This window comes from Phaenicophaeus curvirostris, chromosome Z (genome assembly GCF_032191515.1).
Source record: "Phaenicophaeus curvirostris isolate KB17595 chromosome Z, BPBGC_Pcur_1.0, whole genome shotgun sequence".
Classification (NCBI taxonomy): domain Eukaryota; kingdom Metazoa; phylum Chordata; class Aves; order Cuculiformes; family Cuculidae; genus Phaenicophaeus; species Phaenicophaeus curvirostris.
The window spans coordinates 22,894,384-22,915,616 of NC_091431.1; the positions used below are offsets into that span (position 1 = coordinate 22,894,384).

Here is a 21,233-nt window from a genome sequence, read left to right on the forward strand (position 1 = left end):
GAAGTGGGGATGATATTGGCATGTCACAATGGGCACTGGGAGGTAGAGGTGAGCAAGATCTCTTTGCTCCTTCTCCATGTGGTGTAAACAAGGAAGACTGATCCTTAGTGTATATATACTGAACTGAACATTGTGTCTTGGAAACGGTAAGGATTCCCCAGGCATGGTAGACCCTGTACAGCTCTGGTCTCTTGTAATTTAGCACATGATTTGCAAATGGTACTAGCAGTTCTAGGTGTTGATAGTGACAGAGAACAGATGAGAGAATACCAAAGTCCTTTCAGCTTTCCTATAAATCCAAGCCTCATAAGGAGTTTATTAGTTTGAAGAGAGCAGTAACAGAAATAGCTGTGGCGAACTGTAATGTTTTCTTCTCTTTTTGTCTACCACTGTCCCTCAGTGGAAGCCCTGGCATGTCACAGCAGTGCAGCTATGGTTTCTCTCTGCAGTTTTCTTTGGAACAGCTTTGTTCTTAATATCCTCTCTCTTGCATTTCCCAGAAGCTACTAGAAGACATATTTTTCCCATATTTGATTTGAGAACTATGGGTTTAAATATGTCAGTTGCTCTGATGTTAACCTTGTTATTTTTAGAGCAGCTTCTACGTTTTAATCATCTACAGCTAATTCCTTCTCTGTAATAAAAACTTGAAGCAGATTTTTATGGGTTAGTTTTTGTCATGGTTTAGCTCCACACGACTAAATTTTGGTAGCTAAAACCATGCTGTTGGATTCCCAAATCCCTCCCTTCCCTGCCTGGGAAATAAGAGGAAGAAGACTTGAGGGCTGGAAACTAAAACTACAGCTTTAATGAAATGATGATAATAATAATAACAATGAAAAAAAATAGAAAGTAATAAAATATATACAAATATATGATATCACACCAGTTGCACGCGTACCCCACCCCTTGATGACTATAGGTCACCACAAATGCTCCAGAGCGGGCAAGAGGGAATGGATCCACAGCTAGGAGGGAGCTGGATTCAGGAATGCCCAGATCTGGTGTTAGTTGTAGCTAGACACAAAAGGACCTTACTGGATGTCTGCCGCTGCAGAAGAGAGACCTTTGATTTCTCAATTTTATACTGAGTATGACGTATATGGAATGGGATGGAATACTCTGTTGGTGAGTTTAGGGTCACTTGCCCTGTTTGCTCTGCCTCACAGGTGCAGCCCCTTTTTCACCATTTTGAGGATTGCCTTGGTTGAGTATAAGCATTGGCCCTTTTGCATACCAATGCCCTGTGTTATCACTTTGGGAGAAGAACACTGTCAAAAACATGCAGTTAGCTTTCAGAGAATGGAGTTAGTAACAGCAATGGGAGTTACTCACAAAACTGACTAGTTTAGCTCAAACCACAACAGTATTGAAAGTCTTGGAAATCAAACAAGACATAAGGTAATACAGTTGTTTTAAAAAATAAAACTAACTGTGGATGTGTTTTCTTCAGGGAGTTCAAGATTGAAGATGGCAAAGCAGTAATTCCACTAGGTATAACAGTCCAGGGAGATGTTCTCATCGTAATCTATCATGCCAGGTCAACATTAGGAGGCCGACTACAAGCCAAGGTAATGATGAATTTAATAGCCTGGAGGATTTGCTGCTTCTTATTGTCAGTTTTGTATCATACTTGTAATTGTGCTCTCAGTTACATGGCTTTGTTTGCTGTTCTTGATTCAAAGAAATGTGTGAGGTTTCATGGACTTTAGAATTCAGCCTTTTCAAGCCTAATAAGTATGTCCATTCTCTGCATGTAGATGCTTAGGTAAGCATTTCTGGAACTCACTTCAGTAATGATAGTTACCGTATTTGCATGGAAAACCTCTAGCCAGTTTTTTTGAGACAGTGATCATTGTCTCTTAAGTTACACAAGCCAAAACTTCTTAATTCTGTACACGCAAACTGCAACCAAAGGAAAATATTCAATAGAGAAGTGAAATTCCAGGGACTGCCTGTACAAAGCAGGCTAGAAAAATCCATGTGGTTGTGGACCCTATTTCTAGTGTTAGGTTTAGATTTTAGAGTCAATTTTCTTACTTTGTTCTTTGTTCTCCTAGGGAAAATGCATGTTTCATATTTTAATTCATGAATTGTCTTGCATAGCAAAGGACTAAGAAAACTGATTTAATAGAATGTTCAGGTTTTCATATGTAGGTCAGGGTACAGGCAGACGGGTTGGAGAAACTTACCCCAGTATGTCCATGCCTATCTTTTAATGAGGAGACTAGCACTGGACACAGGACTTCACATCTCTCAACCTGCTGGTAGTACTTTGCCTGTGACTTGAAATACTTTAATACTGAAAATCCTTTGCCTTATATTAAAGGCAGAACACTGCGTTCTGTTGATGTGGATTTATTCAGTTTCCCTATATTTCTTGTTTTCAACAGATGGCTTCAATGAAGATGTTTCAGATTCAGTTCCACACGGGTTTTGTGCCCCGAAATGCCACCACAGTGAAATTTGCCAAGTATGTTGACAAACTTTTGTAGGAGATTGGAAGAAGTTTTCTTTGAAACGGTTTAACCTGCCAAAGCAACAGATGGGTGTGGGGAGAAAATTCAGTAAGCGTAGGAAGCAGATGACTTCGATTGCAATAAGAAGTTTCTTTCCTTTCCTTACCTCAAAACTGAAGGTTTTGTTCATAATGCAAAAAAATTATGTACCAGAATACCGCCTGTTTAAATATATTGAAAAAGTATACCAATACAGCATGTATTAGGCCTTATACTATTTGCTTTTAAATTCTGTCTTGGACTGCAGTGAATTTTGTCTGGTTAGCCATTAGTATCAAGAATCTACTTGTATGTATCTTTGCAGGTATGATCTGGATGCCTGTGATATACAAGAAAAATATCCTGATTTATTTCAAGTCAATCTAGAAGTAGAGGTGGAGCCTAGAGATAGACCTAGCTGTGAACAGCCACCGTGGGATAACATGAATATAAAAGGACTGAATCCCAAGATCCTTTTCTCCACCCGAGAAGAACAACAAGAGATTTTAACAAAATTTGGTAATGAATCTCTTGAAAAACTAGAGAACATGATGAAGTTCCTAATGTACTTACTACTTGAGGCTTTTGTTTAATTTCTGACGTTCCTTTAAGTAAAGACATTTAAAAGGTGGTTTTTTTGTAAATATCACTTAAAAATTTGCATTATGTCAAGGAGTTTAAGTTGTCCTCTGATACTGAATCCTTGTCTTACCTCCACTGCCATTATGTTTGCTTGCTTTGAAGCTATGAATATGCTGTTTGCAGGCGTTCTACCAAATGGAGTTATCACAGCCAGCATTTGTAGACAAAGTGATTTGCAAGATCTATATTTTGCTGAACTGGTGCTATTATCATCTCCCTTTAAAATCATCTGAGCATTCCTCACAAGTGGTCTTAGCTAAAAATACTCACTTGAGGTCCTTCTTAGGAACAAGGAATGCTGTTTCAGTTTCTTGACTTCTACTCATTTTACTTTTACTGGCCCAGCAGATGTTTTGTTTTTTTGGATGTTGCAGATTGTGTACTTCTTCTGTAGATGCCAGCACTAATTCCAGTTAACAATGTTCATTATCTTTCTTATTCTCCCGGTATCAGTAATTAACTTTGACATTTTTGTAAAGACTCTTAAGCCTTCTCTGTATTTCCAGGATAAGAAACATGTTGTTGTAGTGACTCTAGTTGTTGTGGTATTCCATTGAAAATGTCTCTTCAAACTGATGTGGAAAGGCAATAGGGCAAGAGCAAGTGTTGTGAACTGGATTTTAAAAACTTGCCTTGAAGTTGAATTTACACTGTTTCATTAATCATAATCTCTAATGTGTATTTTCTGAGACACACTATTTTTTTCAGCATCATTGTAAGTATGTGGGCAGAGGATTAAAAAGTGCTCTACTAGTGTGGTATTTAGATTTAGACAAATAGTTTTCTCCCGACCATTCATCCCATTATTTTAAAACAGTGGATGAACGCTTAATTTAGGGAGTCTTCGTATTTGGTGTGAGGAAGCCTCCTTTTTGGAAGGTGACATAACAGTCTAACTCAGTCTTACACAAGAGTCATTTAATATCAGATCTTGGTAAAATGAGAAATGTAAGGACTAGTTAATCACAGCACAAAGTGTATTGTTTAACTGCTTTGAGATCTTTGTTAGCAACTCCACATTGTTTTGGGGCTGTATGCTCTGGGGTTTTTTTTCTGTGGATACATTTGCTCTTTTCTGATTTTCTGTATATTGTTGTAGATATTGTTCATAGCTTTTGCGTATTTTAGAGGATGGTTGGTACAAACGGGGTGTTAATTGCATATTCCTACAAAAGTAAATAGAATGCTTGAGTATTTTGCTGTGAGTTTGATTTAATTTAGTGTTATGGTTAAAAATAGAGTCCTACCAGCTTTTGCAGTTGAAACAGGTTAATAATGCTAATCTCACATGAGGGGTGAGGACAGGAGCTAGTCTTTGAAGAGTAGTGGATACTTTGAGGCAGTTGTCTTGTTACAGCAGTACATCTGCACATCAAATTCCACCTGCTATGACCAGGATTGAGTTTTGTAAGTTTTTGTCTAAGGGTCTGGCTTGAAATCTATCTTACAGGGAAACCAGAACTGCCTAGACAGCCAGGTTCAACTGCACAATATGAAGCAGAAGCATCCCAGCTGGAGCAGTCTTCAGAAAGCGCACCTACCGAGACGGAGTCCCCACACAGCAGTAGTACTGATGCAAATAACTTCTTTCATTCTCTGGACTGGAAAGGTACAGGTTTTCCTTTGAAGAAGCTGTTTGTTGTATGTTTGTCTTGTATGCCTTTCAATGAATGCTTAAACCTTCTTATGCAGCAAAAGTCACAAACAGTGAGAAAAAACTGTTTAAATAGTGAGCTCTGCAGGTTAACAGGTGTTCATTCTGCTTCATTTGGATAAGCACTGAGTAATGGTTTGTGGTATTGTGTATAACTTAAAGCTGAGCTAGATTTCTCCTTTTCTACAAAAATCTTAATCTTAAAGGTCTACAAGGAAGCCTTTGCACTCTAGCAGCCCCACTTAGGCTGGCTGAGGAACAGAGGAAACAAAATAGACCAGCCAATGGTGTCTATATCAGTGTCTATGGACTAAGAAAATGTAGCTTTATAGTTCTTTTTCTGGATTCTGCTTTAGCAGATGTGTCAGTAGCTGCTTATGCAGTCATTGAATGCTGTCACTGAGAGGAGCAGTGGTTACTGAGTGATCTGCTGCGTCATAAATTGTACAATGTCCTGAGGTAAACGTCCAAGTTGCTCTCATTTTGAAAAACAAGTGTAATACTTGCCCCTGCAGAGTGGCAGACATGACAGTGAGCCACCTCTTTGCCTGCCCTGTACAAAGAAGTGGTAGGCAACAGTTCTATTTTCATTAATTTTGTGAACTTTGATTAATTAAGGAATGATTTCATATGGTCTTACTGTGTAAGTCTGTCTTATTCAGTTGGCAAAAGAATCCTGATAATCTGGAACTGTTTTCTTTTTATTCAAGAAGGAAGAAGTCCAGAAAGTGGAATAGAGGACAGTTCATCTAAAAATGATCGTGTTCAACTGTCTGATGACAGGGAGGAGAGTGATCCTTCAGATGAGGAATTCCCTACCTTTCCAGGTGAAGAAAGTGCAGTAATTGTTGATGAAAATAACTCTACTACCCCAGAAGGAGAGTTGCGTTTTGAAGCTCCACCTGCGTTATTACAAAAATCTCTTCCTGAGGAGAATGTAGACTTACTGGGATTAGACTCAGATGTATCACCAGAACAGAAACCACCTATCTCAGAAACAGACTCCTCATCAAGTAACGCAGACTTGTTGAACAATCTGTTTGTTGGTAATGCATCACAGATTTCAGAAGAGACCACTGGAGATCTTCTTGGACAAGGAACAGATTTCTTTTTCAGCAGTCAGTGTGCAGCTACCACTCAGGGTACATCTTCAGCAGCAGCTATGTCTTCAGGTACGTAAATATAACAGTACTCTTTGGCTGGCCAACAGATAAAAACTGCTGCTTGCATTATGCTTAGAAAATGAGTATTATGATTAGATCTGTAGTCTCCAGAGAATAGGTGGTTTACTGCATGAAGGAGACAAATCACTGCATATTATCCAGGTATTTTGTTACATTCCCTATCCTGCTAGCTTTAAACTCTGTATACAGCTAAGTATCAGATTTTGAATTTGAGGAAGATCAAATCTTGTTAAAAAAAATGATTTCTTTTCCCTTACAAATGTTACATGCTAGATGCTGTCCTAAATCCACATGTAAATAACTTCTCTTCCTAAGGTATGGAATTGTAATAATTTACTGCTTTCTTGCACTTTATGTAAAGCTATAGCCTTAGATGTAGTACAGGGCTCTGCTGCTTAGGTCAATGTCTGTGTGGGGTTTTTGAGTCTTAATCATAGGCTAGGCCACTGGAAATCCTGTAGATTACTGTTCAAATCAGTAGGATAGCCATACTGCTAAAAGTTGTTTTCCTGCTGTTTTACTGATGTTGATGGCAGATCTGTATCCTGAAAGAGAGTGTTCTGCACTTCCATCTCTTTGGTATTTAGAACAAGGTGTTTTAATTTAGAGGTTCTGCTGGCTGGTTAGCTCTTTGACACATGACTAAACTGGCCATAGGAATTCTTTGCTACAAGTTACAGTAGAATTTTCAGAAATGTTAGTCAAATAATCTGAGGGACTTCTGGAAGTTTTAACATACTTGCAGAAAGATAATTCACTTGAACTAAAAGTTTTACTCCACATACAGCTGCACTGTTTCTGTAGAGCATTTAGATGATTTTGAAGTATTTGTTTTAAAGTATTGATCTTTGTTACTGTGACCAAAGAGGAATCACTTAGTTTATCCTTTTTACAGAAGTCTCTAAAAGAGAAGCCTTATTACTTTTATTCTTTAACTGTTCCTTTCTTATATCTGCTCCATTAAATACTTGGGTAGTAGTCGTCTATGTATCTCATTCGAACTTTGAATTGAATAAGAAGATAACTGCAGATGTGAGAATATTTGGCCACTGCTGTATTTGAGGGTGCACATCAAACTTGTATTTGATGAGTATGGCAATGCTGCAGTAAAATAGCTTGATAACAATCTGGAGTTCAATGTTTTTGAAGTGCTACTGAGTCCTGTACAAAGTGTTCATCTCCTCAGGACGTACTAGAGCGCCATGGCAGGATTATTTGTATTCTACAGTTTTTGAGTGAATCTGGCAGAAGTCCCTGGGCTCTCGAGGGTTTTGACTCTAGGGGGCAGCAGAAACGGAAGATTTTGAGTCATGATTCCAGCTGACTGTCACATGTTGCTGACTATAAATACTCTTCCAATTAGTTTTTTCTTTACTGTGATCGGTAGACACCAGCCTTGCTTCTGTTGATTTTCATTCTTGAGTCGATGCGCTTTCTGCCCCAGTCACCAATGCCGTCAAGTCAAAGTGGTAGTATGAATGTTTTATTTTCTTTTTGGTAGTTTAATAGTCTGTTTTGTTTAGATTTTTTTTGGATCTGTGGTATTCTTGAGTATTTAACAAATGTAATTCTTCGGTCTGTATGCAAATGTCACTCAAATTTAAGGTGTTTCTTATATAGTTAAAATTAACAATGTTATTGAATATATGCAGCCTTGCTAAAGATCTGTCTTTGAAGACATAGCTGTTGGTATTGTGTATGGCTGAAATACTTTTTGTACCAACGTGAAAGTACAGTTGTCTAGAGGAAGGGAGAGATGGTGATTCTTTGCCAGAAAAAATTGTTAGGTTTCTGCAGTTACCAGTGTGAACTACTTTTTGGTTTTGCTCCCAGAGGAGTAATGCTTTTTCAACTTTGTTTAACTTATGACAAATTTTAGAATAATTTTGTTTTCTGTTTCTTTTTTAGCTGATCCTTTTGACCCATTCACAATGTCATCAAGTTCAGAGAATCAAGCTCTGTCTGGTCCAGACCTCTTTGGAGACTTTCTTAATCCAACCTCAAAATCTGCCGCTAATACAGTTCCTACCACACACAGTTCGTTTCCACCTTCTACCAGCTCAGATTTCTTAAATTTAGGTAAGCACGCTCCTGATATTCTTTTTGAACTGCTTTTGCTACTCTGTGCCTTTGTCTTTCAACTAAGTCAAGGTGGATTAGTGCCTTAATAGATCCGCTTGTTGTGACTGCTCTTTTAATTAACTCTGTGTTCTGGTAATGCAGATACAAATACTCCAGCAGCAAGGGCTTTCTGTGTAATGTCATACTAATGTTTATGATGCAAGAGGATTTCTAGCATTGCTAAACTTCTGTTAGGAGCTGGAGTTCCCTCTGAGAGCTCTTATTACTGGGTACACAAACACCTGCAAATTCACTTTCTAGATGGCAGAATGCTACTTTGATTGTGTTGAGATTTTAAAGATTTTCTGGAAGTCTTGGAAAAGAAATGAGCAAGTCAAGTAATAGTACAGCCAGTTCTTAAAATGCAACCTGAGGTTAGCGTGGACCTTCTTGACCTGAATGCATTCTGGTAATATACTTATGGAGTACATTATGTAATACTCTAATCTTATTTGTTTCATTTAACTTCTGTGATGTATTCTTGGTGAACCCCTTTCCTCATGCATTTATTTTAAAAATCTCTTAATCCTTAAATAAAAGCTTTGTGATAAATTCAGTCTTTCCCTGTGTCTACCCTAAGCTTTTTATTTTGAAGGTGTTACTAACTGTTGCTTCTAAGCATGTTTATTCACTAAAGAGAGTTGCAAAAATGGTAGAGTGATAGAGCCAGAAGTGTTGCTTTGTAAATAGAACTTTCAAAGAAAATGGTGGGTCTTCTCTGAAAGGATGTCACTTGTCAGTCTGTAGCAGCTCTTTCTCATTCCCACACTGTTCCCCTGTTTTTGCCTGGCCTTTCCCTGTGTTTCAAGGACATCGGTCTCTGTACGATACATTCCTTTAGGAACTGACTGCTCCAGCATGGGTCCCCCAGGGGCTGCAGCTCATGCTAGGAGCCTGCTGCTGTGTGGGCTCTTTTCCATGGGCTGCAACTTCATTCAGGGCACATGCATCTGCATGGGATCCTTCACAGTCTGCATTGTGGATATTTGCTCCAGTATGGTCTTCTCCGTGGTCTGCAGGGCAATCTCTGATCTGGCACCCAGAGCACTTCCTCCCCTTTCTCTGCTCACCTTGCTCACTGCAGAGCTGTTACTCACTTTTCTTGTTGTCTCCTTTCACAGCTGTTGTACCGTGTTTTTTGTCCTTTCATACATACACCTTCCCAGAAGTGCTGCCTTCTTGGCTGAGGGGCTCTGCTGTGTCCTGCAGTGGTCTGTTGGAGCTGACTGTGCAGCATGATGCAGACCAGGCCTCTCCTCACAGCAGCCAGCCCTGCAGACCTCCGCTTAAAAATTTGCTCCAGAGACAGGGACCTACCAAGATTGTCAAGTTGACCTGCTCCAAGCAGGATAAAGTAGAATAGGCTGCTAAGGATCATATCCTTGTTGATTTTTATTATTTCTGAGGCTACAGACTCTACAACCTCTATGAGAAACCTGTGCCAGTGTTTGCCTGCTCTTATAGAAAAATCTTCTGTTTAAATGGAGTTTCCTGTGTTTCTGTTTGGCTGTTGCCTCTTGTCCTTCCACTGGGCAGCACTGAGAAGAGTCTAGCTCAGTTCCTCTACTTCTCCCCATGAAGTATTTATACACATTGATAAGATTGCCCACTCTCAGTTCTTCTCTTTGCCATGTTAAACAAAACCACCCTCAACCTGTCCTCAGATTAGAGGAACTTTTATGGACCCAATTTTAGTTGCAAAAATACATAAATGCAAATTTATTTCTAAATGTTTACCTGCAATGTCAAGGAGACTACCATCAGTGTTCAGCTATTAGTAACATTTGTACACATATAGAAGAAAATATTTTGATATCTGACTTCAGTGCTTATTGTTTTATGCTTACTGTTTCTGATTTTGGTTGATAATTTGCACCCTGTGTAATCCATTAGTGTACTACTATTTTGATGTAATCTCTGGAGCTTCTGTCAATGTAGGGAGAAGATACTTAAAATGTACTCTTCTTCTGTCTACTGTTCCACAGTGATTTCTCAATATTTCTCTGTTGCTGTGCAGACTTCGAAAACATATACAAGTGTAGAAATTGGGATAACATTTCATACTTCTTTACATTTACCTTTTAGATGACAGCTTGTCTGTAGCTGAAATTAATTATGTATTTGAGCCTTTAGCATTCCATCCAGTCACAGGTATCAGTTGTAGCAAGGAAGTTAGGAATATGGCTATAATACTTTTAATGTGAATGAGTGAGTGAGAGTGAAAGAACATGATAACTAGTAACAAGAGAAGAAAGGGAAAGCGAGTATGTGCTCTCAAATGACATTTGAAACAGTTTTGTTAAGAGCATGGAATGAAGTGCAAACATGAAGTCACTGATGTGAAAATTTTAAACTCACTAAAAATAGATTAGTAATGTCAGTATTCATTCAAAATAAGGTGCAATAAAGAGATGTGGTGAATCTACTGTCAGAGCAGTAGTAGGTATCTAGAATTAGATTTTACTGATGGATAAGCTTTCTTTGGTAGTAAACAATTAATAAACCTCTATCGATACCAGGAGAAAAGCTGTTTCAGTGAACACAAGTTTGAGAATTCTAAGTTTAGGTTTGTATTTCTCAATTTGGCTTGAAATTTAAAATCATAGGAATTTTAAAATGTAACTTCAGTTCATAGATAAGGTAGCTGATAAAGAATATCAGGTCTGTTAAGGCATTATGTCCTGTAATGTGAAAATGTTGAGCAGTTACTGCTAAAATAGCAGTGTTTTAAAAAGATAAAGTAGTTTTCTGTGAAAGGTATAGTAATTTGGCAGAGAAAGTAGTTATGCAGGAAGGTGAGATGATTGTTCACTTCAGAATCTGTAACCTGCTCTTAAGTGGCCCCACTTGGAAAAGTAAGCTATTGTTAGTAGCTGGTGAAATATCCATTTTTCATCAGGAGGTGTCTGTTCAGTGAGCATTTTTGAGAACAGAATTTGTTTGTTTGGATATGCATATAGCAGGTCATCTCTTATGCAAGTTGAATTAGAAATGTGTCTCCATCTGCAAGAATGAACTGATCTGATCAAAAGATAGCAGGAGACGTGGAAGGTGATCAGACAAAACCTGACTGACCGGTATAGCCTTCTCCTGAGTAGAAGTTAGTTTTTATGATGACTGTGTTCTCAGTTAGGCTTTAGACAAGGTTAAAAAAAGTTGCATCATACTAAACTAGCCTCTTGGTTCACAGAAAATCCTGTTGTCCCTTGTGATTAAAGGATTTCCTGTAGAGATGACAAGTTAAATAAAGAAAATCTAATGTCAAGTTGTGTGTAGGATAATAGTAAAACGCAAATCTCTTATTTGGGGAAGCTGGAAAGTGTGATCTGATTACAGCCAACTTGTTCTTATGTCTTAGCTTGGTTTGAGCGTTGTTAGTAAAGAACTGTACCTGACCTCCAGGAGGTTGCTGCTGTATGGCTAAAGATTATAAACATGCATATTAAAGTAGAACTTAAGAGACTAGCAGGTATGGATCTACTTGACTATGATCTCAGTTGCTTCAGTGTTTGGCATATTCAGCTATGCTTCATGTTTATACCCTTTCTGTAGATTTCCTGCTTCTTTACCCGGATGTGGCGGTTTGAACATCAGTGCACCAATTTACAAAAATGATGCATTTATCATGTGGTTTCATCATACCTCTTCAGAATATGTATAAGTCAGTATCGTGTTGGTAATGCTGCTTCTTGATGTTAAAATCTGTTGTAATGCCCAGCTTGTATAGCTAGAAAGAATATAGCATAAGAAAAACAAACAGTTCCAGGAGGTGATTAATCTTACCTATTCAGTATATTGCACGTTGTACTCCACTGTTTCAGATTCTTCTGGTAAAAATGTAGTGGATTTATGTGAGCTTGTACTATTCATAATGGATTTACAGCTGTACATAGCATTAGGCTACTCTCGGCTTTCTTCAGGGTGGGGGAAGTAATGAACTTGACTGCTGTTAAACCAACAGTTATAAAAAACCTGCTTGCCGTAGTGTGTTCTCAGTCTTTCAAATGCATTCAGCTGTAGCTTACTTCATTCTTATTTCTCTCTACTTGGTTTTGTCATAGTTAATCTGTAAGTGTAAATTTCCTCATGCCCCTGTAAAGAACTTGTAATAGCAGAGATCATAACCCAACATTATTTCTGGCTTAAAAATCAATACTAATGTTAATTCAAAGCCCAGTTAATGGTTGCGAGTGTTACATGGTACTGCAGATTTCTGAAATGATGAAGACACTTTCAGATACTTTGACATTTATAGCTAGTGACAGTGCTGCATAGCAGAGAGCTAGGGTCATGAGTACTGAGGCAATTATATACTTTATCTCTGGTGGTTTCAGAGGCAGGGGGATGAGGCTTAAGTTTGGAGAAAGGGCCGAAAATTGTACTATACCTTCAGAAGACTTTGACTAATTCGTGCATCTTATTCTGATGTTTTCCTTCACATGCAGCACAGATGACTGCTGTAATGCAAGGTCTTGGCAGACATTTTTTGTGGAGCATTTGATGTGTTCTCTTTGCAACTGTGAGATCTGAGTATAAACTAGTGGATTAGAGATGATGGAGGGTTTTTCTTATTTTGCTTCAAAGAATTACCTCAAATGACATCAAATAGCTTGTGTGATTTGATTTCAATATTCAGAATGTAAAGCTGAGAAGCTGAGAGAAGTGAAAAGCTGTGATGTAGTAGACAAAACATCTAAAGCATCAAAATGTCACTGTTTTCATAGAGATGTTTGGGTTAACTTTCCAAATCTAGGCATTCAAACTGTCTTAGGGCACAGCTAAACATACAGGTTTTGCTGAAATATCACCTTGCCCTGTAGCAATGACTGTTTTCATAGCATTGAAGTGGTGGTTACATTCAAAATCTGCGTGCTTCCCTGTGAGTCTGTACAAGTTGAGCTCAAATGGAATGCCTCAGACCTGGCATGGAGGTTTGAGTGTTGCTTACACATGCTCTCATTCTGAGGATAGCTCACCTCTTACTGTATGTGAGTGTGAAAGAGAGGAATCATTTACAGTCATCCATGCTAGCAGTTACGACCCTGTCGTGCATGTGACACTTTCTAGAAGTTAGTGGAAGCACGCTTGCATCCTTTTAAATGTGACTATTTCATTCTGTTTTCAATTGGCATAGTGGCTTTGCTTTGCACATAGAAAATATTTACCCAGAAATTGCTCTTTTCTGTCTTGCATGCATTCATTCACGTATTCAGTCTAAAAGGGATCTTAGTTTGTCAAGAGTTCCCTTTGTCCCATGAGGCCTGGGGTAGGCAAACCTGCAGTTAGAAGTGACCCAGCTTCACTTGTATAGCCTCCAGGTTGTTGAGTGATACAAAGCAATATTTCATAAAGCACTTCCGCTTTGTGGTTACCTGCTGTGTTCTCAGGAATAGCAGTGTGCCCTGAAGCCATCAGTTAGCTAAGTCCTTTTGCCTATGAGTCCTAAGCTGTTAAAGTCATGGCATTGCCTGAGCATGAAAATACCTTCTCTGTGAAGTTAGTGGGTTGTTTCAAATACAAATGAAGGAATTCCAGTGGTGTAAAGCCCTACTGAATCCTGTTGAATACTGCATGAATGTGGTATGGAGGAATTTAAGCCAGGAATTTAAGTTTGATCGTGGTAGCTGACAATGTGGTACACAGTTTGTTGGTATGGCAAAACATGCATTATTGTGTTGGTTTTCTTAGAAGAAATATCAAAAGATTTTTTTTTTTTCTTTAGGGAGTTTGACACCAGAGCCACCTAAAATGTCATCTTCTACGAGCCAACCAGATCTCTTAGGTGGATGGGATTCTTGGGCAGATTCTTCAGCAACCAGCAATGTAGCAACACCACAACTGAAGCCTCTTTTTGAAGGTATTGTGAAATGAAATTCTTCCATTAGACAGAATAATGAATTCTTCAGACTTATTATTTAATGATCTGTAACTTCCTAATGTGCCTTCATGCCTTTTTGCTTTGTTGCTGAAAGGACTCCATGCTCTTGTGCTTAAATGAACCTTTAGTAAAGGCGCTTGTGTGGTTTTTCTGAGTAAATTCAAGGCAGAGGAACCAATTAGTTTCAGTTGTCTATAGTTATGGTGAGTCTTGTCATGGTAAAAGATGCCATGGAGGAGAATGTTGTGAGGGTTTACACGAGGTGTTGTGCAAGTAGTACTTTTATTCATTCTCTTGGTTTCCAGATGCAGCAAGTACATGGTACGTTTTCTTATTACACAGGTCAAGCTTTCACCACAGGGAACCAGTCCAGCGTCTCTTCAGGTCTGTCTTTCAGCCAGGCTAAATCTCAGAACTTTGATCCTTTTGCTGATCTTGCTAATCTTGGATCTGGTCTTCCAGGTAAGATCTTACTTTAAGTGGCTATACCTAATGCCTCTACAGTTTGATTTGCTTCTTGTGCCAAAAAAAGATGTAACTGATAGGTTATATAAAGAAAGGAAAGTGTTTTGTTTGAACTGCTAACAACCAGCTTGAGGCAGTTGCTGAAAGCAGACAAGTAACAAGAAAAGACTGAATCTTTACTGAGATTGGGTGAATCATCCAGAATAACACTTCATAAGATAACAACACCTGTGATTTAGAAATGGTATAAATACTTAATGCTTTAGAATCTAGTTGAGAAAATAAGAGTAAGAAACCCAGGAGTTGCTGATTCAGTGACTGAGCATGAGGTTTCTCATCTAGCGTTGACTGATACCATGCTGTGAGGGAAATAAAGGTGAATTAAATTCTGTCTGTGCACAGTGACAGCTGATTTCCTTTTAATTCAGTACTTTTATTTGAATTTAGTAGACATTCATGGCTCTGCTACTCCAATCTGTCATGCTTGTAAGGTGAGCACAAATCAGGTCATGAAAACTACTTGGTTGGGAATGCTGTATAAACAGAAAAGAAATAATAGCCAAGGGTAGTTGATAGTAGTGTGTTGGGATAGTGGTGGGATACCAGTAGTGTTCTGTGATAGCTCGTGTTCTCACACTCCATTTCTAGGAATGATCATGTGCTGTGAAGAAGGAGTGTGGTGTCAAAATTGCTGCTGATAGTGAGGCATTGGCTTGTTCTACAGGAAGAATTGGTTGGCCTTGAAGACTGAATTAGCATAGAATGCTTTGAAGGAGTAGTAGAATGACATTATTTTTCAGTGTGTTAGATCATGTACTCTGTCTAGTAACAGGGACTTTTTCTGTAAATTTGTCAAGTTAGGAGTGACTGAAGACTGAGTTGACTATGCAGTGGGTGCTTTCATGGAAAAACAGTGCAATACTAGATTTTATTAGATGTTGTATTGCAATACTAGGTTTTGTCAGGTGTGGTATTTAAAGATACAGTGCATTATTTTATACATGGCCCTGGGGAGACATCCTTTTGTGTAAGCTGTTATAACTATGAGGAGCAGCCACGAGAGAGGGCTGTCAGGACAGCTGAGGTGTGGGCAGTCAGTTTTGAAGTAGCAAACTGAGTTTACGTTGCTGTGTATACCCATACAAGCTTGCGTGGAATTTTTGTGTCTTTAGGATGAATAAAAAGGACAGAGAATATGAAACAAGAACAGTTAGGTTCAAACTGGCTTGGAATTAGTTTGAGCTGAATGTTAGTTTCTAATCATCAGCAGCTGATTAGTAACGTATGTGGAGATGCAAATAATTCACTTTCCTCCAAGAAATAATGAGATGGGATCTTAAGTTTGTCATTCAGGAGCAAAACATAAAGCTTTCTGGTTTTGAAGTGTCAGTATTTCATTCCTGTTACACTTCAGATGTGTAACCATATCCAACCACTAGTCTTCAATTCATGTTCTGTCATTTTTAGGGAATTCTTCCAAGACGAAGAGGTCTTTGTTTATATTAGGATGCTGTAACTACGTTATAAAATGTTTCTCTTCCGAAAAAAAAAACCCCTACATGTATGTAAATAGAATTGTTACGCTATTTTTTCCTGTGAGTGGATATATATCAGGTATACACAATTTGCTGAGGGAACTGAGTTTCTAGGTGCCTTTCCAGAGGAAGACGGTCAAGGGCAATTTAAGGGTGACTTGCTTTAGAATAAAAAGAACTCATCTTTATTCTCATCAGTGAGACAAATCTGAATAATTAATTTAAACAGCTGGAGCTTTATTCTCCTCAAGTTGTTTATAATGAGTATTTTGGAATGGCAAAAAGTCTCTGTGTTCTTCCCGAAGTGAATAGCAGATGAAGCTGCCAAGTAGTGGTATTTATATTGGTTTAATGGTGGGAAATGAGATACTAAAAGTTGAGGCAATATGGTGTTAATAGACGGAGGCCTATAGATCATATCAGGGTGACTACAAACAGTGTTTCCTGCAGGTTTCAGTACTTTTTTTTTTTTTGCTTCTGTCCAACATTCCCTGCTAATGCTGCTGGAGATTAGTCTTTGGAAGCATTTATTTGAAAATATTCTCATTATATTATGTGCCCTTTATTGTATAACTAGTATTTCGTATCTGTTAATATGCAGAGAACTACAATGAATTAGGAGGCAAAATGACGATTAGTGCTGAATTATTTTCTAGCCTTACAGAATCACTAGGTTGGAAAAGACCTTCAGGATTGACTCCAACCATTCCTATCAACTACTAAACCATGCCCCCCAACACCTCGTCCACCTGTGCCTTAAACACCTCCAGGGAAGGTGACTCAACCACCTCCCTGGGCAGCCTGTTCCAATGTCCAATGACCCTTTCCGTGAAAATTTTTTTTCTGACGTCCAGCCTGAACCTCCCCTGGCAGAGCTTGAGGCCATTTCCTCTTGTCCTGTCCCCTGTCACTTGGGAGAAGAGGCCAGCTCCCTCCTCTACACAACCTTCTTTCAGGTAGTTGTAGGGAGTAATAAGGTGTCTCCCCTCAGCCTCCTCTTCTCCAGGCTAAACAACCCCAGCTCTCTCAGCCGCTCCTCGTAAGACTTGTTCTCCAGCCCCCTCATCAGCTTTGTTGCTCTTCTCTGGATTCAGTCCAGAGCCTCAACATCCTTCTTGTGGTGAGGGGTCCAGAACTGAACACAGGATTCGAGGTGCGGTCTCACCAGTGCCGAGTACAGAGGGAGAATAACCTCCCTGGACCTGCTGGTCACGCCGTTTCTGATCCAAGCCAAGATGCCATTGGCCTTCTTGGCCACCTGGGCACACTGCTGGCTCGTGTTCAGTCGGCTGTCAACCAACACCCCCAGGTCCCTCTCCTCCAGGCAGCTTTCCAGCCAGACTTCTCCTAGTCTGTAGCACTGCACAGGGTTGTTGTGGCCCAAGTGCAGGACTCGGCATTTGGCCTTGTTAAACCTCGTGCCATTGGACTCTGCCCAGCCATCCGAGTTACTTGTTGATGAGATTCGTGACTTCATCTTATGCTCACTTTTCTGTTAATGCTTTCTCTTGTGTAGTGATTTCACTGTGAACTATGTGGTTAAATGTCAAGACCTAACTGTCTTACTTGTATTAAGCCGGTTGACAGATACTGAGCTGAAAAACTGATTCAGTATTTATTGTTAGGTTCCTCCAGTGGTGGACCCTCAAGTAGTGGCTTTGGTCAGAAGACTGTTCCATCTCAGAAGCTGCAAAATCAGTGGCAGAAATCCACAAAACCACAAAGTACTTCATGGCAGTCTCAGACTAAATCCAGCGCAGCAACTAAACCCAATTACAATGTAAACATCAGTGTTATTGGAGGACGAGAGGAGAGAGGTGTCAGAACCCCAGGCTTTGGTAAGTTTTCTGAAGCTGTTACTTACAATGGGCCTACGTGAAGTTAGTCAGGTGTGCTCTTAGCTGCAGAAACTCTTGTACCTTCATCTTTGTATTTACGTTTAGGTTCTACCTAGTAAAAAACAAAGCTTCTGCTAAGCTGCGCTAGAATATCACAGAGACAATCTGACCGTGGCCCACATATTTGGATGTTTGGGCATAAAATCTCGAGCCTGTATTCACTAACCCACGTGGGTACTGGGTTTATCTTAGCTGAAGAATAGTAGCTGGTCTTAAGACTGAGGTTAAACTTGCAGAAAATTCTTATGTTTGGAACAGTAATGGGGATGGGAGCAGGTGGAATCATTCTTGGAACGAGTCTCTTAAGATGTTTGAACTGAACAGACGGATACAAGGATGGGCATGGTCTCTTCTACATTGGCCTCTTTGAAAAATTCATTTGCATGTTGGTATAAGGATTATGCCTCCTTTTAACTGGTGTGTAAGTGAACAGCAGGTACATGTGTAAATTGAAATGGTTCTGTTGGTCTGTATCTGGAAGGAGATTGGCAGGATGGAGGGCCAGTAGGCATAAGGTGGAGCAAGGGAAAGTTGGGAGAACAGGGAGAAAATTTCAGTTAGCATGGTGAAATGCTGAAATGGAGCAAAAAATGTTGATTCCTTATTCTTGAAAACACGTGAACCTCAACTGAACAAGGACCTGAGAAATTTATCTGTCTGTTTTGCATGGGGATTGGATTAGCTGATGTCCAGAGGCCTCTTCAGAATATAGTTATTCTACAGTTCTCTAAAATTTGATGCTTCTATAATGACTATTCAAGTTGGTGTTTTATCTCTTAATTATTCTGTGTAAGTTTCAACATGCTTAGATGTTGATTGCATACTTTTGACTAGAGTATTGAGTACATGGTCACTTGAGAAACTGCTGTACAGCAGTTAGTTCCATTTTTCCACTATAAAGTAATTCTGTTTCCAAAACAATTAATAGGTACCTGTGTATTCCCTTGAACCCACTCCCATTCTTTAAAAGGACATGCAAGTATTTAGACTTGTGTGCATACATCTGGTTATCTGTTCTGCTGGACTGAAAGCTTAGCAATATCCCCCTTTTATTCCTTGTTTTTGCTTAGTCTTGTGGAGTTATTTATCATGATAGTTAGAAATGCCATGCAGATGTATCTAGGTGTAATCTACTTCCCTCATTAATGTATTCTCCTATGTAACTTTTTATTTAATGTTTTTCTCCTTTCATAGGTCAAAAGCCAAAAGTTTCAGAAAATGACTTTGAGGATCTGTTATCTAATCAAGGCTTTTCAGCTAAATCTGATAGAAAGGGGCCAAAGACTATTGCTGAGATGAGAAAACAAGAAATGTCTAAAGATATGGACCCCTTGAAACTCAAGGTTTGTTTAACAGTGATTGTGATTTAGGTGGAAATCTGAGCTTATGCTTAGAACTGCTGGTAACAGAGAAGGCACAATGAATAACAGAGCAAACTGATAAAGCAGAATGTTTTTATTTGTATTTAAGTCATACGACTGTAGAAAATTAGCATGAACAAGAGTCATGTGGCAATGAAGCAGTAGTGACAATAGCATAAAAAGTGTGTGGATGGAACACAAGGTCCTATTTCTTTCAGCTCGCCTTGGAGAATTTAAGAACCTGTTGCTTGTTAAGAGTCCATTTCTTGAAGCCAGGCCTGTTCTTTATCTTCAGTGTTCCCAAAGTTTTCCTTAGAAAAGATGGATTTGGCTGATAATACGAAACGACACTTAAAAATCAGGCAGATGAGAATAGCTGCCTTCCAGGTGTCTACTTAACCTACATTTACTGTTTAACAAGTGTTGCTGCTATCCTAAGAAATCATTGAAAGATGCACTTCTGGAGATGGGATATAGAACTAGTCTGTGGGCTATTACAGATGAGCTGTCCAGGCTGTTCTACTATATTACTCATTTGTAACATCACGTATTAACATACTTCCAATTTTGTAGTCCTTATGGTACTTAGAAAAGTTTGTAAAAGAGCTTTGGAGAAATGTTGAAATTCGTGTTCACAATGTCTTACCTGATGAGAGTGTGCACAGCTTTCATGCACATCTTCTAGCACAAATTGTCATAAGTGGCATTTTTATTTACCACGCTTATTTCTCATAGAGGGCAGAGATTTTCTTATTGCATAATGCAGTGTCAATTAAGACACTGCATCACTACCAGTGGCTTGAATATTACTGTTAAAGTCTGAGATGGCCAATTAATTAATTCTCATGGAGATTTCTGAAAGAATGCTTCAGTTTGTGCAGCCCTGCAGGTTACTTAAGTGAACATTAACTGTTAGTATAGGTGATCTGAAACTTTTGCACATTGAATGAGATTTTTAATAAATTAATGTTGTGCCCTGACATGGAGTTAGTGTAACTGTAACAGAATTTAAAATAATTACTCCTGTTAATTCTTTTGCCATTAATTTTACAAGGTTTTGTAATACGTAACTGTCTCCATAAGTTCACTTGCAATGACTAAATTTCTGCAATAAATTAATAACGTTGAGCTGCTTCCTGTTGGCAGACGCAAAATATCAACTTCTGATGGCTACTTATCTGCCTGCTAGAAAGAAGAATGTAGTGGGACAGTTGAACTTGAGGGGGGATGAATGCAGCAAGACAGCCATGCCTGGGTTGTAATCTTGTCTTGTACAGAGTGAAGGTTATACCTCTGTATAGATTGAGGATGCTTGCAGTGCTGCATTCAGTTCTATACGTTCTGTTTTTCCCAGATTCTTGAATGGATTGAAGGAAAGGAGAGAAATATCAGAGCATTAATATCCACTCTTCATACAGTGCTTTGGGAAGGGGAAAATAAGTGGAAACCAGTCAGCATGGCAGACCTAGTAACTCCTGAACAAGTAAAGAAGTACTACAGGAAGGCGGTGCTTGTAGTTCATCCAGATAAGGTGGGTATGTTCCTCTGATCTTCTGTCCTTTAGAAGGAATACAAATTACTTTTGCCACACCCTACTAGTCACTGATAGATGCAGCACATTTGCTTCTTGATCAGCACCCTAGCTGCTCTTCATTTATTTTCTGTATTTGGTGTCCTACTGTATTCTGACACAGCACTAAATTCAACAAAAGTTAACAAATGAAAGATCCCATGAAGGTTGTACTAAGCAGCAAAGTCAGTTATGCTGGGTTCTGACTAACTGCTGGTTATTTGAATCTGCTACACGTCCACCAGCTGATACTTGAGGTCTTTCAGGACTATTCACCAAGTATATGAAGACCGTCATAGCAAAATGGGTGGGAAATATGTGCCAAACCTCCTTCACTAAACAACTTTACTAGGAACTAAAAAAAGTAAACTTTACCAGAGTAAACAAAACAGCAGATGAAAAATACTTGATGAATATGATATTCCAG

The 21,233-nt window shown here is 39.0% G+C and overlaps 1 protein-coding gene across 1 annotated transcript in view; it reads left to right on the forward strand.

Moving 5' to 3' along the window:
* Positions 1–21,233, forward strand: part of GAK (cyclin G associated kinase) — a 73,691-nt gene that overhangs the window by 46,377 nt on the left and 6,081 nt on the right. Inside the window, exons 17-27 of the mRNA XM_069880664.1 lie at positions 1,454–1,571; positions 2,394–2,473; positions 2,824–3,017; positions 4,591–4,749; positions 5,505–5,966; positions 7,887–8,057; positions 13,822–13,956; positions 14,320–14,439; positions 17,603–17,815; positions 19,070–19,218; positions 20,591–20,767. Of these exons, the coding sequence (XP_069736765.1) occupies positions 1,454–1,571; positions 2,394–2,473; positions 2,824–3,017; positions 4,591–4,749; positions 5,505–5,966; positions 7,887–8,057; positions 13,822–13,956; positions 14,320–14,439; positions 17,603–17,815; positions 19,070–19,218; positions 20,591–20,767 (1,978 nt within the window). The remainder of the gene's footprint in view (positions 1–1,453; positions 1,572–2,393; positions 2,474–2,823; positions 3,018–4,590; positions 4,750–5,504; positions 5,967–7,886; positions 8,058–13,821; positions 13,957–14,319; positions 14,440–17,602; positions 17,816–19,069; positions 19,219–20,590; positions 20,768–21,233) is intronic.